Source organism: Notolepis coatsorum (assembly GCF_963971535.1).
Source record: "Notolepis coatsorum genome assembly, chromosome: 2".
Lineage (NCBI taxonomy): Eukaryota > Metazoa > Chordata > Actinopteri > Aulopiformes > Paralepididae > Notolepis > Notolepis coatsorum.
In genome coordinates this window covers 132775694-132790205 of record NC_140166.1, presented here as the reverse complement: position 1 = coordinate 132790205, position 14512 = coordinate 132775694, and the positions used below count along the sequence as shown (strand labels likewise).

Genomic DNA, 14512 nt, shown 5'->3' with positions numbered 1-14512 from the left:
AATATAAAAACTCAAGTAAAGTGTAGATACTCCCCAAAATGTACTCAAGTACTTTGTTACACCACTGCTTGTAAGGGTTACAATACGACATTATGCATAAGGTGCTCATAATCCATTACTATCGGTCAGAAAGTATGAGCACACAGCTGGCCTGTACACAATTAATGAGACATGGCTCAGTAGAGATCTAGCTTACATTCACAAATTCATAATACTTAAAAGGAACACGCCAACTTTTTGGGAAATTTGCTTATTTGCCATCTACCCTGGAGTTAGACAAGCAGATACATATCCTTTTCTTCTCTGTGCATGCAGTAGGCTTAGGGAACAGCCGCACCTAGCTTAGCGTCCTTCACTGGAAGTAGGTGTGCCAGTGTAGCCTAGTCACGAAATACACTCCAAATACAACTCCAAAACTTTCCTGTAAACATGTTCTGACCTGTGTATTTACCACGTGGAGAAATTAAAAAAAAATAGAATGAATGAATTTATGAAAACTTTATTTAACAGATTGCAGAATGGGTACAATACAGTACGGCTCAATACACACAATTGTTAAGGGGATGCAGACCTGAGAAAGACGTTTGTCTTGTTTACATCAGGGTCCCCCTATTTACATCAGGGTCCCCTGATGTTTTCTAAGCAGATATATACTCTGAATTTCTTTTTGCCCAACCACTGCTGCCTGGGCGCAGTGATTTCATCACCTCAAAAGCCCTGTTGCTTTTTGAAAAACGGGGCTTTTGAGGTGATGAAATCACTGCGCCCAGGCAGCAGTGGTTCAGCAAAAAAAAATCTCAGTATATCTGCTTAAAAAACGAAAATGTCAAAAGAAATATTAAAAAAATTCTCCATGTGGTAAATACACAGGTCACAACATGTTTACAGGAACGTTTTGGAGTTGTATTTGGTGACCGTTGGGAACTAGGCTACACTGGCACACCTACTTCCAGTGAATGACGCTAAGCTAGGCTAACAGTGCGGCTGTTCCCTAAGCTTAACACATTGTTTGCCCATCTTATACCACTCTCTGCCAGTGCTGTAAGCCTATGGAGTCGCTCACCTTCTTTGCAGGGCTATAACTTTTTAAATATTATAGCTATTTCGACATTACTATGGCCCATTCAACATCGGGTATCTATCGGTCCGGATGTGGGAACGTTATATTTTTCCATTCATACATTGTCGTGTTATTACCGTTGTGAATATAAGTATGTTTTTAGAGTGTAGAGCAGTAATTCCTAGAACGCGAGTTATAGGCCCCGACGCATATTATACATAATCGGTTGGCGTTTCGTTCCTATACACGCTATATTAAAAAATTCAAATGCATATGATCGGTATACATTATGCTCCATCATGCATGAAGGAAAGGGGGGGGCGGGGTCGTTTATGATTCCTTGATTGTCAGTAACGGCTTTCTTTAGTACGACATCATACGTTGATCAGATGGATTGCAATGAAATAAATGGACAATCGAGCTGGAATTAACGTTAGATTCCTCTTACCTGTGGCCGATGAGTCTGGAGAAAAAATATTCCAATTATTTGATTTCGATCTGATCAAGATAGCTCTGTCCGGACCATTTTCCCCGATGCACAGAGCGCCACATCCGGTTTAGAGTGGAGTGCAACTCGCCCGAAATCCACCAGGCGGCGGTATTGAGGCGTTGCAATATCAGACAGAGGCTCAGAGTCCAGAGGCTCCCACAGCCTTGCTGGATGAATTATGAATGCCAATAGCAAATAAAGGAAATAACGATCATAAAAACGAGTAAACTCGTTGTTGGCGTTATTAGATTGGCCGGCAATAACGAGTATACTCGTTTTTGGCACAGAACCAGTTACATCTGGGAAAATGGTCCGGACAGAGCTATCTTGTTATGTGGATCCAGACAAACACTCGAGTGCATTGGATCGCTTTCGAGACGCAAGAATCAATATGCTTTCGGCGTTTATTGCGTCGTACAAACGGAAAATGGATCTAGCAGATCGAAATCAAATAATTGGAATATTCTTTCTCCAGACTCATCGGCCACAGGTAAGAGGAATCTAACGTTAATTCCAGCTCGATTGTCCATTTATTTCATTGCAAACCATCTGATCAACGTATGATGTCGTACTAAAGAAAGCCGTTACAGACAATCAAGGAATCATAAACGACCCCCCCCCCCCTTTCCTTCACGCATGATGGGAGCATAATGTATACCGATCATATGCATTTGAATTTTTTAATATAGCGTGTATAGGAACGAAACGCCAACCGATTATGTATAATATGCGTCGGGGCCTATAACTTGCGTTCTAGGAATTACTGCTCTACACTCTAAAAACATACTTAGGCTACGTTTAGACGGAGAGAGTCTGAACAGAAACCGCAAAAGTCGTCTTGCGGTCTCACTTTTTATTTTGCGTTTAGACTAGCGTTTTGGGATGGAATTCTCCGTGCAGACGAGGCTGTAACAACTCGAGACAACGGAGCCCCGCTGTCACACGATTGGCGCATATGTCACATGACGTGCTGTGAAGACCCGCCCTACTCTGCCTCTGATTCGCAGACTGTGGGTGGGAAATGTGATTGGACCAAAGCAGAGTCACTCACAGACAGTGGGTCCAGTCACGCCGCGGGACAGATTCTTGTGTATTTAAAAGTACTGCCAATGTAGCCTTCAGGTGATCGCCATGGATAGAATCAGACATGCTTTGTTTACGCTTCTAGGCTACTGACGCATGCCTGTGATGTAAGCAGTACACGCGACGAGAGCCTTGACAACCCTTTCGTCATCGTTTTATGCGGTTTGACAGTTTATATGAGAGTGCGAAGGTTTATCGTTTCTAGGAATTCCACCCTGCAACCCTTTCGTCATCGTTTTATGCGGTTTGACAGTTTATATGAGAGTGCGAAGGTTTATCGTTTCTAGGAATTCCACCCTGGAAGGTAGTCTCACTTTTTTGCGGTTTCACCCCGTAAAAACGCTGTTTCCGTATAAACGAAAGGCACATCCGAAAAAATATTTTTGCGGATTCACCTGCTAGCGTTTCCGTCTAAACAGGGCCTTATATGCACGACGGTATTAACACGACAATGTATGAATGGACGTTCCCACATCCGGAACGATGGATACCCGATGTTGAATGGGCCATAGTAATGTCGATATAGCTTACGTCAAGGCTGTAATCAACATTCATTCATTTGATCCCCCCGTGCTCCCTTTCCCCCTCCCCCTCCCGAGCTCCACGTCACACGGAAATGCAATGGTCTACACTTGTGTGAAGTAGGAGGAACCCTGGCTAACCAATCACGTTGCGGTCGTCTAGAGCGGTCTGACCCACCCCCTCCAGGACGATTGGCAGCCCGGGCCCCCCCCCCAGCAGCAGCAGGTCGTCTTCCCCCAGTGTCGAGCTGTGCTCCGAGTTCACACAGTTGGGTATGTTGAAGTGGGCGAGGAGGATCGTCTCCCTCTCAGTCCTGTCCTCTGCTCCCGGCTCCTCCCCCTCCTCCACGCTGCCCGCTTCGTTCCGATCCCTCCTGCTGCCCCCCAGCGCCACCCGGAGGTCCATCCCGTCTCCAGCCGGGGGCCACGGGCCTCGCAGGCCACCGCGGCGTTGCTCCTCGCTGTCGTAGCAGTGGAAGAGAGAGCGGGAGGAGTCCAGGAGAGGGTGGGAGGGACGGGCCCTGTTGTTGGGGTGGGGCTGCAGGTTCAGCTCCTCCTCCGCGCAGCAGCTGGTCAGACGCACGCGCTTCTCACACGACTCGGCACCTAGTCTGCGCACACAGGGGAGGGCGGGGGAGGACAAGAGGACAGGGGGCGTGAATATTAAAGGCAACCAACTTGTGTTCAGCCTTTCGTTCAGCGTTTCTCTGATTGGCCACGTGACCGCGCGGCAGAGAGTTGCGCCGCCTGCGGCAGCGGCCGTCTTCCGTTGGCCGTCGCAATGACTCGTTTTGTTTACATCAGGGTTGTTGTGAAGGATCAGATTAAACCGAATATGTATATTTATTTATATATATATATTTAATTGTATTTGTATATCGTTTGATATCCCCTGTATATTCCTTGTACAATATGCATTGAATATCCCCGTTTCTACTAAACAGCCCATAATAGTTTCATTCCACCATTGGACTAGAACCTGGCGCCAGGTTGCCATACCCCTAGGTTCAAGTTCAATCGTGCCGCCTAACATGTCGAGGCAGCCCCCGGTTCCGCGCAGTAATATGCCGGGCGAAATACGTGTGGTACTATTTGTTCATAGCGCATATATATATGACGCTCATAAAGTAGAACTTTCTTTAGTCCAGTTCTTTACCCTCCAACAGAGTGACAGACGCAAAAGCCTCCCCACGAAGCACGTGCGGTGTAGTAGGGCCTACTTGGCCCAGAATAGGCATTGAGATATCGTGTAGATTAATAGTTGAATGGTCATAGTTTGGCACCATACCGTCGAGTTGGACGTATTCTATTAAGCTAATAATAGTCTATTTATGTATGGTGCATCGTTCGGTTCGAGTTCTACAGTTATCAGTACCCCCATCGTTCCTGACGTTATCTGGACGCTTATCCAGGCTGGTCAGACCCCTAGTGGTGATTGCATCCGAGGAGCTCCGGGTCAAGAGCGACTGGACCTGTATATTGGATTACTCTACCCGACGACGGCGAGCCTTCCACGGCTCTTGGATTATGCTTTATGTGCTTTGATTATTCCATGGATAAAGGCCAACACTGTCGAGTGTTGGAATTACCCCCCGGAGAGGACTACAGGTGAGGCGGCGCTCTACACGTGAGGTCGCACCACGTCTCTCCGTTGTGGACCGGCAGATACCGTTCCACAGAGGGTCCAGCTGTGTTAGTCTACGGCCCGAGGTTCTGTGGGCACTGGGTCTAAGACTTTGGATTCTCCCAAGACACCGTCGGCCAGATGGGATACCGCCAGCGACTTCTCTAACCCCCCCCCCTCCTACTGTCTTACAACCAGCGGGACCCCCCCCCCCCCTTAGTGTATCCAGCTATAATTATTTAAGTACTATCGCTATCGTTTCCTAAATATTCCAGGTTGTATACTTACTCCCTGCGCAACCAGAGATTGGACATTCAATGTTGATTTACCTACGAATACTCATTTGCCATAAAAGTGCATACTTAACATTTCAAATCATAAATGTAATTAAGTGAATATTGTGTACACCCTTTGCTGTATTAAATATTCGATTTGGTCCATTTGTGTTGGTTCGTTTCATCAGGTGGGAAAGTGTTCATCATACTTATATCTTGTACTGGGTGGCCAGAAGTTAAAGTACATGAGGTAGTGGTATTAAATATCATATCTAACAATACAGTCAGGGAATTGTACCCCTCAGCTACAAGGGTGAACGCTGTTGTATTCGCAAATATGAGAGCCAGCAGTACGCAATACCACCCACTTCAATGACAGAGCTCTCATATTTGCGAATGCATAAACTATATCTTAAATTATGGCTATGTGTCTAATATGGCTGTCGCGAAGTCATTGATAAACTACCAGCCTCCACACTGATGTACAGTGACTGACGTTAAAAACGCGAAATAACATCCCAGATAGCAAAAAATGAGTGAATCAACGTTGAAATAGGGTTCAGCAGAAATATTGAATCTATGTTGAAGCCTGACATCTAAATTATATAGATCGTTGTCTATGACCCTAACGTTGAATCAACGTTACGTGTCAACCATAGCTGATACTATATCAATGTTGATTCAACCATCATCTAAATGGTAATCTACATGCACATTTTAGTTGATTTTATATTGAATCAATGTTAGACATCAATGTTTATTCAACCATCATCTAAATGGTAATCTACATGCACATTTTAGTTGATTTTATATTGAATCAATGTTAGACATCAATGTTTATTCAACCATAATCTAAATGGTAATCTACATGCACATTTTAGTTGATTTTATATTGAATCAATGTTAGACATCAATGTTTATTCAACCATAATCTAAATGGTACTCTACTTGTACATTTGTAACTTGTACGTCTACTTGTAACTTGTAAAGTTAAGGAATCAATACTGATTAATGTACATTTTACATTAAAATATTGCTGCTGATATGTATACATCATAACATTACATGTTTTTTTCCTGCTGTTAAACACACTATTGTTAAATAAATAATAATAAAATTCTTATATGACCATATTTCCAAAAATGTGTGAACAAAAATGACAACATGGCTTTTAAAATGAAAATTTATTTTTTTCTAGGGTATCAGAACTTCCAGTGACTAAAACTTTTTACAAAAAACAAATAACAGACCTTATAACAGGCTTTCATTAACAATATAGCCACTGCCAGAATAGTGACACACATATTGTGTGTGGTGAGCACACGCATTCATGCACAACGAAGACAAAATTGCAATCATTTTAACTATAAATTTATGAGCTCAAAGTATGAGCTCACTACTGACTGAAATGTCCAACAAAAAGCATCAATTGTCAAATAATATTGATCACATTAACTAGACTAGATGTTTGAGGAAATTAGAAAGGGAACAACAACTTAACCCTTGTGTCTGATCAGATTCGTATTTGTTTGATAACTTTGCAGTGATGAGCCAACATAATATGTGGCATAATCTTTTAATTATCTTGTTTTTTTTTTTTACTCTTCATAAATTGTTTATTCCACTTCAGCCCGATCATAACCACCACATATTCTTTTTTTTGTCATATTTAACAACTCTTTTCAGAAAAGTGGGAGTATTTCATTACAAAAATAATATAAAAAATGGTTATGATCAGGGCTGAAGTTGAATAAAATATTTATGGAAAAGAAAGTGGGAAATTATTTCAACATAATCTTTTTATGGAGTTTTTCAATTTAGTCCCCTAATAAGAGTATAATACTTTAGTTTTCAGACACAAGGGTTAAATATAAACAATGGCATAGGATTTGAATTTAAACACAGTGGAGCTTAGATGATCTACAGTTGTCCACGACTTATCCTCCAAGGCATCTGCTATATAATAATCTTCAGATTGTTATTAGTAGGTTACAGCAGTAAGCATTAGTTTGCTCAGTCAATTATGGCCAATTCGTTTTATATTGTTTAATACAGTTAAATAAATAGATAAATGAAAAGCAATTTTTTTTTTATTACCCCCCCCCCCCCCCCCCCCCACTGTACCGAAAATAATACCGAACCGTGTCTTCAAAACCGAGGTACGTACCGAACCGTGGATTTTGTGTACCGTTACACCCCTAATGTTTCTATAACTCTCTCCCATATAACTCTCTCCCATACCCTTAACACCAACCGCTGAAGTGCCCTTGAGCAAGGCACTAAACCCCCAACTGCTCCAGTGGAGTTGCTCAGTGGCCAACAGTGTCAGACTGTGGTTGTACTGGGGCCTAACTAAATTAATAGTTGGTTTCAGGTTGGTTGTCAGTTTGGCCATGGGTAGGTAGGGAATTTATTTTATTTTATTTTTTTATTTTATTCTTTCCCACGGCGACTATGGATAGGGAATTTCTTTATTTAATTAAAATGTTCACAACAACATGGATGCATGTACTCTGCCAGCATGTTTAATATCCATAATACTAAATGTTTGACTAAGATTTCTATGAAACTTTATTAAAAAAAAAAAAAAAAACGTTTTGTAATTTTATTTTATAATAAAATAATTTTTTCTAAAAACTCATAAAATATATTGGATCGCACCTAAATCGGCAGGGTCGGTCGGCAACCTGAAACCAACTATTAATTTTGTTAGGCCTGGGCAGCTCCCAGGTGTGAATGGAACTCTGTGAATGTGAAGCAGGGCGTAGCTGAAAAAGAGCATCTGTGCTCAGCGAACCTACCCTGGGTAAATAAAGGTTAAAATTAAAAATAAAAAAAATAAACACTGCAAGAACAGGCTGAAGCATAAGTCATTCAAGTAGATGCCGTCCATGGAAGAACAGTGTCCAGGGTAATTCCTTGTACTGTATGAACCAGGGAAACAGTGTGCTGGGGTACCCCAAGTTTGACTCTGGTTCGCTTGACAATTAAGTTTGGGTCACTTCGGTTCCAAGAACAGGCTGAAGCAGCATATTCAAGTAGATGCCGTCCATGGAAGAACAGTGTCCATCAGGGTAATTCCTTGTACTGTATGAACCAGGGAAACAGTGTGTGCTGTGCTGTGCTGGGGTAGCTGTGCTGTGCTGGGGTACCCTAAGTTTGACTCTGGTTCGCTTGACAATTAAGTTTGGGTCACTTCGGTTCCAAGAACAGGCTGAAGCAGCATAAGTCATTCAAGTAGATGCCAGGGTAATTCCTTGTACTGTATGAACCAGGGAAACAGTGTGTGTGTGCTGTGCTGTGCTGGGGTACCCTAAGTTTGACTCTGGTTCGCTTGACTTAAGTTTTGGTCACTTCGGTTCCTTGAGATGCCTCCCTCCCGGTCTGGCGCATAACGAAGCCACTTCTTGACAGTTTCGCTGTAGTCCTGGTCGGTCAGCTTGGGGTCAAACTGTCGAGCAGCAGCTGATAGACACAAAAATAAAAAAGGGAGGAAGAGAGGTGGGTGAGATGATGTACGATGATAAGAGCACCCGGCCCTCACTTCACACGAGTGCGATTTTTTTTAATCACTCAATTACTCACTCTGTAGGTCTACAGTAACAAGCTACAGTCAGCATCCAGTTAGACTGGACAGGAAAGAGAATTAAGCAATCGCCTAGCCTGACACCATCTAGGCAATACAATGTGTATCCATGCACCTCTAAAGCTCAATTATGTTGTCCATTTCTTATAGGTTGCACTTTCATCACTTTATTCCAACATAACACTTTTTTTTAAAGTTTTTGCAACAGCATAATTATATTCTGAATCACCAGCATCACCAGCATCACCACCTCACTACCTAAACTTAACCTATGAAGTAGTTTGCAGGGGAGGAAGCTCACCAAACATGCAGGCTTGTAGTGTGGTGTGCTTGAATGGCTTCTTGCTTTCTGAACAACGCTTGTCTTTCTTTCCAGCCCAGTTGAACCCACTGGCCAGGGCGTTGGTCATAGCAGTTTTCAACATCAGTCTGATCAGGTTCTCTGAATTGGTGCCTCCTACCAAAGCCAGGCGAGAAATCTAAATCAGAGAGAAGAAAATGAAGGCCCTGCGTTAGAAACAGCATAACGTTTATTTTATGAACACAGAGCAACCAACTTGTTTATACACACACTTTATGCATGCACTGATATTCCAGCCCATGCCAGTCATTAGGTTTAACCACATTAACCCTCCTGTCCATATGTAAACGGTATATTTGAACAATTTCAAAACGTTTCATAAATAGCAGATATACAAGCTCTAACACGTTTTGAACTAGAAAGTGCTAAACACATTTTTCCCCTGAACAAGACCACACTGAAACGATCTACATTTGATAAATGAATGCAGTTCAATAAATTACCATCTTTTGACGGACTGATTGCTCCATCAGTAATGATTCTGCCTCATTGAAGTCTTGTTCACTGGCGATTGGCAGCTGGAAGGGGAGCATAGTGGTTGTGGTGGCCACCCAGTGTCCCCTGGTCCCACCAGATATGTTGCCCTCAGCCAACTCGGTCTTGATGAACTGCACATCTCTCGATAGATCCTTCACCACGACAAGTAATTCAGCCAGCATTGAATTATTCTTCTGGATGGTAAGGTCTTCAGAAGAAGAGTTAAAATCATTAAGTGAGAAATAAAAATAAGCAGCAAATCACACAAGGAATTACACCATGTCCAATAGACTTGCCTTTCATAAGCTGCCCGTCATCGCCGGCCATCTGTCTACGCTGTGAAACACCAGATGGGGTGTTGTAGTTCTCTAAAGAGTGATGGTTTGTCCTTGAATTAGCAGCAACAATTAACTTATAATCGGTGAGGATAGCCTGCTCTGTCTCTCTCAGTAATTTGTTGACTCTACGTCTTTTAGCCCGAGAATAAGATGACATAGTGATGAGGTGCTGTAGTCTATGTAATGGTACATAAATTGTGGTATTTACTTGGCTAGAACAGGTCTTTGCTTCAATTGCTGCAACGTGCGGCTTCTTGAAACTGGTACGTGATTCTGGAAAAAGAAAGAAAAAAGGGGGGAGGGTCCTGATTAATGTGCTGCATTGCAATGTGCAGGGTGAAACACTTGCATAATTCTACATTTTGATCAATATCAAGAGAGTCCATTATTATATTATTGTTATATTGTTCATTAGAAAATACCATGCATATAACCAAACGTCTAACTATATAGTCAATGTAATGGTACATAAATTGTGCTATTTACTTGGCTAGAACAGGTCTTTGCTTCAATTGCTGCAACGCGCAGCTTCTTGAAACTGGTACGTGATTCTGGAAAAAGAAAGAAAAAAGGGGGGATGGTCCTGATTAATGTGCTGGATTGCAATGTGCAGGGTGAAACGCTTGCATAATTCTACATTTTGATCAATATCAAGAGAGTCCATTATTATATTATTGTTATATTGTTCATTAGAAAATACCATACATATAACCAAACGTCTAACTATATAGTCAATGTAATGGTACATAAATTGTGGTATTTACTTGGCTAGAACAGGTCTTTGCTTCAATTGCTGCAACGTGCGGCTTCTTGAAACTGGTACGTGATTCTGGAAAAAGAAAGAAAAAAGGGGGGAGGGTCCTGATTAATGTGCTGCATTGCAATGTGCAGGGTGAAACACTTGCATAATTCTACATTTTGATCAATATCAAGAGAGTCCATTATTATATTATTGTTATATTGTTCATTAGAAAATACCATGCATATAACCAAACTTCTAACTATATAGTCAATGTAATGGTACATAAATTGTGCTATTTACTTGGCTAGAACAGGTCTTTGCTTCAATTGCTGCAACGTGCGGCTTCTTGAAACTGGTACGTGATTCTGGAAAAAGAAAGAAAAAAGGGGGGAGACATAAATGTCATCATGTGTATGTCATAAATGTCACTATGAATTGAAAATGGGGGACCCTGATGTAAACGAGACAAAAACGTCTTTCTCTGGTCTGCATCCCCTTAACAATTGTGTGTATTGAGCCATACTGTATTGTACCCCTTCTGCAATCTGTTAAATAAAGTTTTCATTCATTCATTCAACATTAGCAGGACCAGTGGCACGCCAAACAGCCTGCAAACTACCTGGCGTTCTATCGCCATGCTCCAAGACAAACTCTAACCTTAACCAACTTCGAAAGAGTGCCTAAGCTTAAAGGGGAGATGAAGCATATAGCGATATAAACATAGTCATAGCATCAAATTAGTATTTAGATAAGCCACAGAAAAAAAATCACGTTATAAAAATAAGCAATAGACACAATATTTCTGACAATGTGAATACATTCCCTGAGGTCCCTAGATGTCCCTAGATACCAATAATATGCAAATGGTCTTTCGATTTTGATTACTATTATTGTGAAATAATAATTAAATGTGAAATATTGCTATGTTATTGTGAGATTACAAAATCTGATGTGATATTACAGAGGATTTTGATTACAGCATTTTATTGTGAAATAATAATTAAATTATGTGAAATCAAAGGATACTGTATGAATGTCACTGTAATATGACACTCATAACAGAATTAGTTATCAATAACCTACCTGTATAAATGTTAAAAGTTGTTGCAAATATGCTTTCCCCTCATAAATATACCACTATACATTAATTTCTTATATTAGTTTTAAAATGACCATTTAACAGTTTAACCTGTTCCACCCCAGGTGAAAATCAGTAAAAATGTATACCTAGGTAAATGGAATATTGCTCCACTTCTACAAGGGCTATTTGCATATTCTTGGTATCTAGGAACATCTATGGACCTCAATGAATGTATTCTCAGTGTCAGAAATATTGTGTCTATTACTAGGCTTGCTTAAATTCTGATGAAACAAAGGAAAATATGAATTGTGATTTTTCTTTTCATCTTTGACAGTGAATAAAACCATGATAATAATGACCAAACTTAAAAAACTGCCACTGAGCTCATTCAGTACCCTCTTGAGATCATGTGTACAAAAGATCTAAGGACATTAATAAAGGGAATATGATCAAATTGAAGGTTTTGTATATACAGTACTGAATTCTCCCATCCGGACCAATGCAATTTGAAATATTATTATAGAATATAGAATATATGCTTATACATTACCTTATTATAGCCAATTCGCACATTTATATATATATACATATAGTATCTTTCAAATGGCCGAGTTCAATTTGGATATAGTATCACCAAGCGTGCATAATAACATATACTGATATTTAATGTAATCGACTGTACTTTTTTATTTCTCCCACAGTGTAATCATTTTGTAACTAATTTCAGATCTAATTATTCCTACATGATTACAATAGTGTGGAGAAACTGACTGCGTTTCAATATTTGTCAAAAACGTTACCTTTTGTAGCTTATTATCGCGAATCATAACAATTATTGATATGTTTCATTCAGAACGCCGAACTTTGAACGACCATAGCGGACCACAGGAAGTGTAGTTTGGTGAAATTTCAACACTGGCAGATAGCTAGCGAGGTCCTCTTGAAAATGGCCGCAAAAAGATTCCAATTCTGATCGTTCAACATTTTCATTTCCGCTTCCGGGTCAAAAACGCGAGTTGAAAAAAAAACTTAAAATGATATAAACTCACTTTTAACCTATTGCTAAACTATTGCCAACCTAACGTTTTACATTCTACATGTATTTGTGACATAGTAGTGATAATAATACTTGAAAACGTTTGATTTTAAAAACGTTAATTCAATGTTGCCAGGTATCAACGTTAGCTCCCGGAACGATAGCCAGTTAGTTAGCACCAGCCAGGTATCAACGTTAGCTCCCGGAACGATAGCCAGTTAGCCGGGAGCTAACGTTGATACCTGGCTGGTGCTGGCTGACTGGCTATCGTTCCGGGAGCTAACGTTGATACCTGGCTGGTGCTAACTAACTGGCTATCGTTCCGGGAGCTAACGTTGATACCTGGCCTCTTATATTCTTATATGCAACAGGTGGATATCACTAAACACCAAAATCAAGAAACATTATAGCTAACTGCTAACGCTACTAGCTAAATTAGCTTCAGCTAGCAGGCATGCATAACGGTTAATATAATATTCTCTACCATGTAAAAACGAACACGGCACTACTCCACTGGCGTTTGCAATCGAAAGCATACATACAACATACAACATACAACATAATCGACATTATTGCCATGCAGTACTCACCATGCAGAGAGACAATGGAGACATGAGGTAGCTAGCTGCCAGGAAGCTGCCGCACAGGTGCATTCTGGGAGGCGGGGCACAAGTGCAGTGCAGTCTGGGTGATGACGACAGCATACGTTGAGCAGCAGCCATACGTTGATTCAACATTTATTAGATATTGGCATTTCAATCATTAAAATGCAACCACAAAACAATATTGATTCAATGATATGTTTTCAACATTAGTCAATTGCTTTAGCGGTTAATGGGTGATTCAACATCAATCGTCGACCTTAACCAAAAATCAAGCATTGTGACCATAAATCAACATTGAATTAACACCTTTTGCTATCTGGGATATAACGTTACAATGTACAGTTTCTAGTTACAGTAGTGACGCGTGAATCGAGATAGTCCTAACAGTGTTTATTATTAAGAGTAAGATAGTCCTAACAGTGTTTATTATTAATTAACGTCATAAACGAACTACCAGATTTATTTTGCACCAGGGAACTTGAAGGTTCCTGCCGCACTGGCCAATCAGAGAAAAGCTGAACAGAAGTTGGTTGCCTTTAATATTCACACGGACAGGGGTGCGTCCGCTCCGTTACACACAGCAGACACACCGGACACGTGTGGTACAATCAGGGCTCGACGTTAACTTTTTGGCTCACTAGCCACTCAGCATTTTCACCAGCCAAAAATCCCCACGCTCATGCCCCCCCCCACCCAAACTGTGATTTTTGTGTGAACTCCCACACGCTCGCCCGTATTCCGATCCCCGCGAAAATATTCACGAGGGTAGATCTCGGTCGGTTCTACAACTTCCCAATGCCCTTCCATCAGCAAAAACAGTGAAAAAGGTTTTGCGCGACGTGGAATGATTTGGGTGATTTTGCGCGGGAACCCGTGCGCGGATCGACGCAAGATTACTCCCGGGGGTAGAACTCTGTCGGGGGCACGATTTCTCAATGCACTTCCATTAGCAAAACGGTCGGGGAGCGATGTGGAAAAATCTCGCCGATTTTGTGCGAGCTCCCATGCCCGTATTCCGATCCGCGCTAAAATATACATGGGGTAGATCTGTCCTCGTGGTTCACAATTTCCCATTGCATTGTCCCGTGGGATTATGCCCCCCTGCAGCGATATTAATTGAAGGGCGGATTCGCGGTGATGGGGAAATGAAAAAAGGTCACCCGCCAAAGTGGCTGGTCAGAGTGACTGAGTTACACGCCACTGCCGAATTCTACCCATGGGTGGCGGGTGTTA

At 41.4% G+C, this 14512-nt stretch overlaps 1 protein-coding gene across 1 annotated transcript in view; it reads right to left on the bottom strand.

The window, feature by feature from the left end:
• Positions 1-3290: 3290 nt before the first annotated feature.
• The window catches only part of mrap2a (melanocortin 2 receptor accessory protein 2a), a gene marked incomplete at both ends in the record, with an annotated part of 36768 nt that continues 25546 nt past the window's right edge, over positions 3291-14512 (bottom strand). The window contains one exon of the mRNA XM_084308308.1: positions 3291-3765. Within this exon, the coding sequence (XP_084164434.1) occupies positions 3291-3765 (475 nt within the window). The remainder of the gene's footprint in view (positions 3766-14512) is intronic.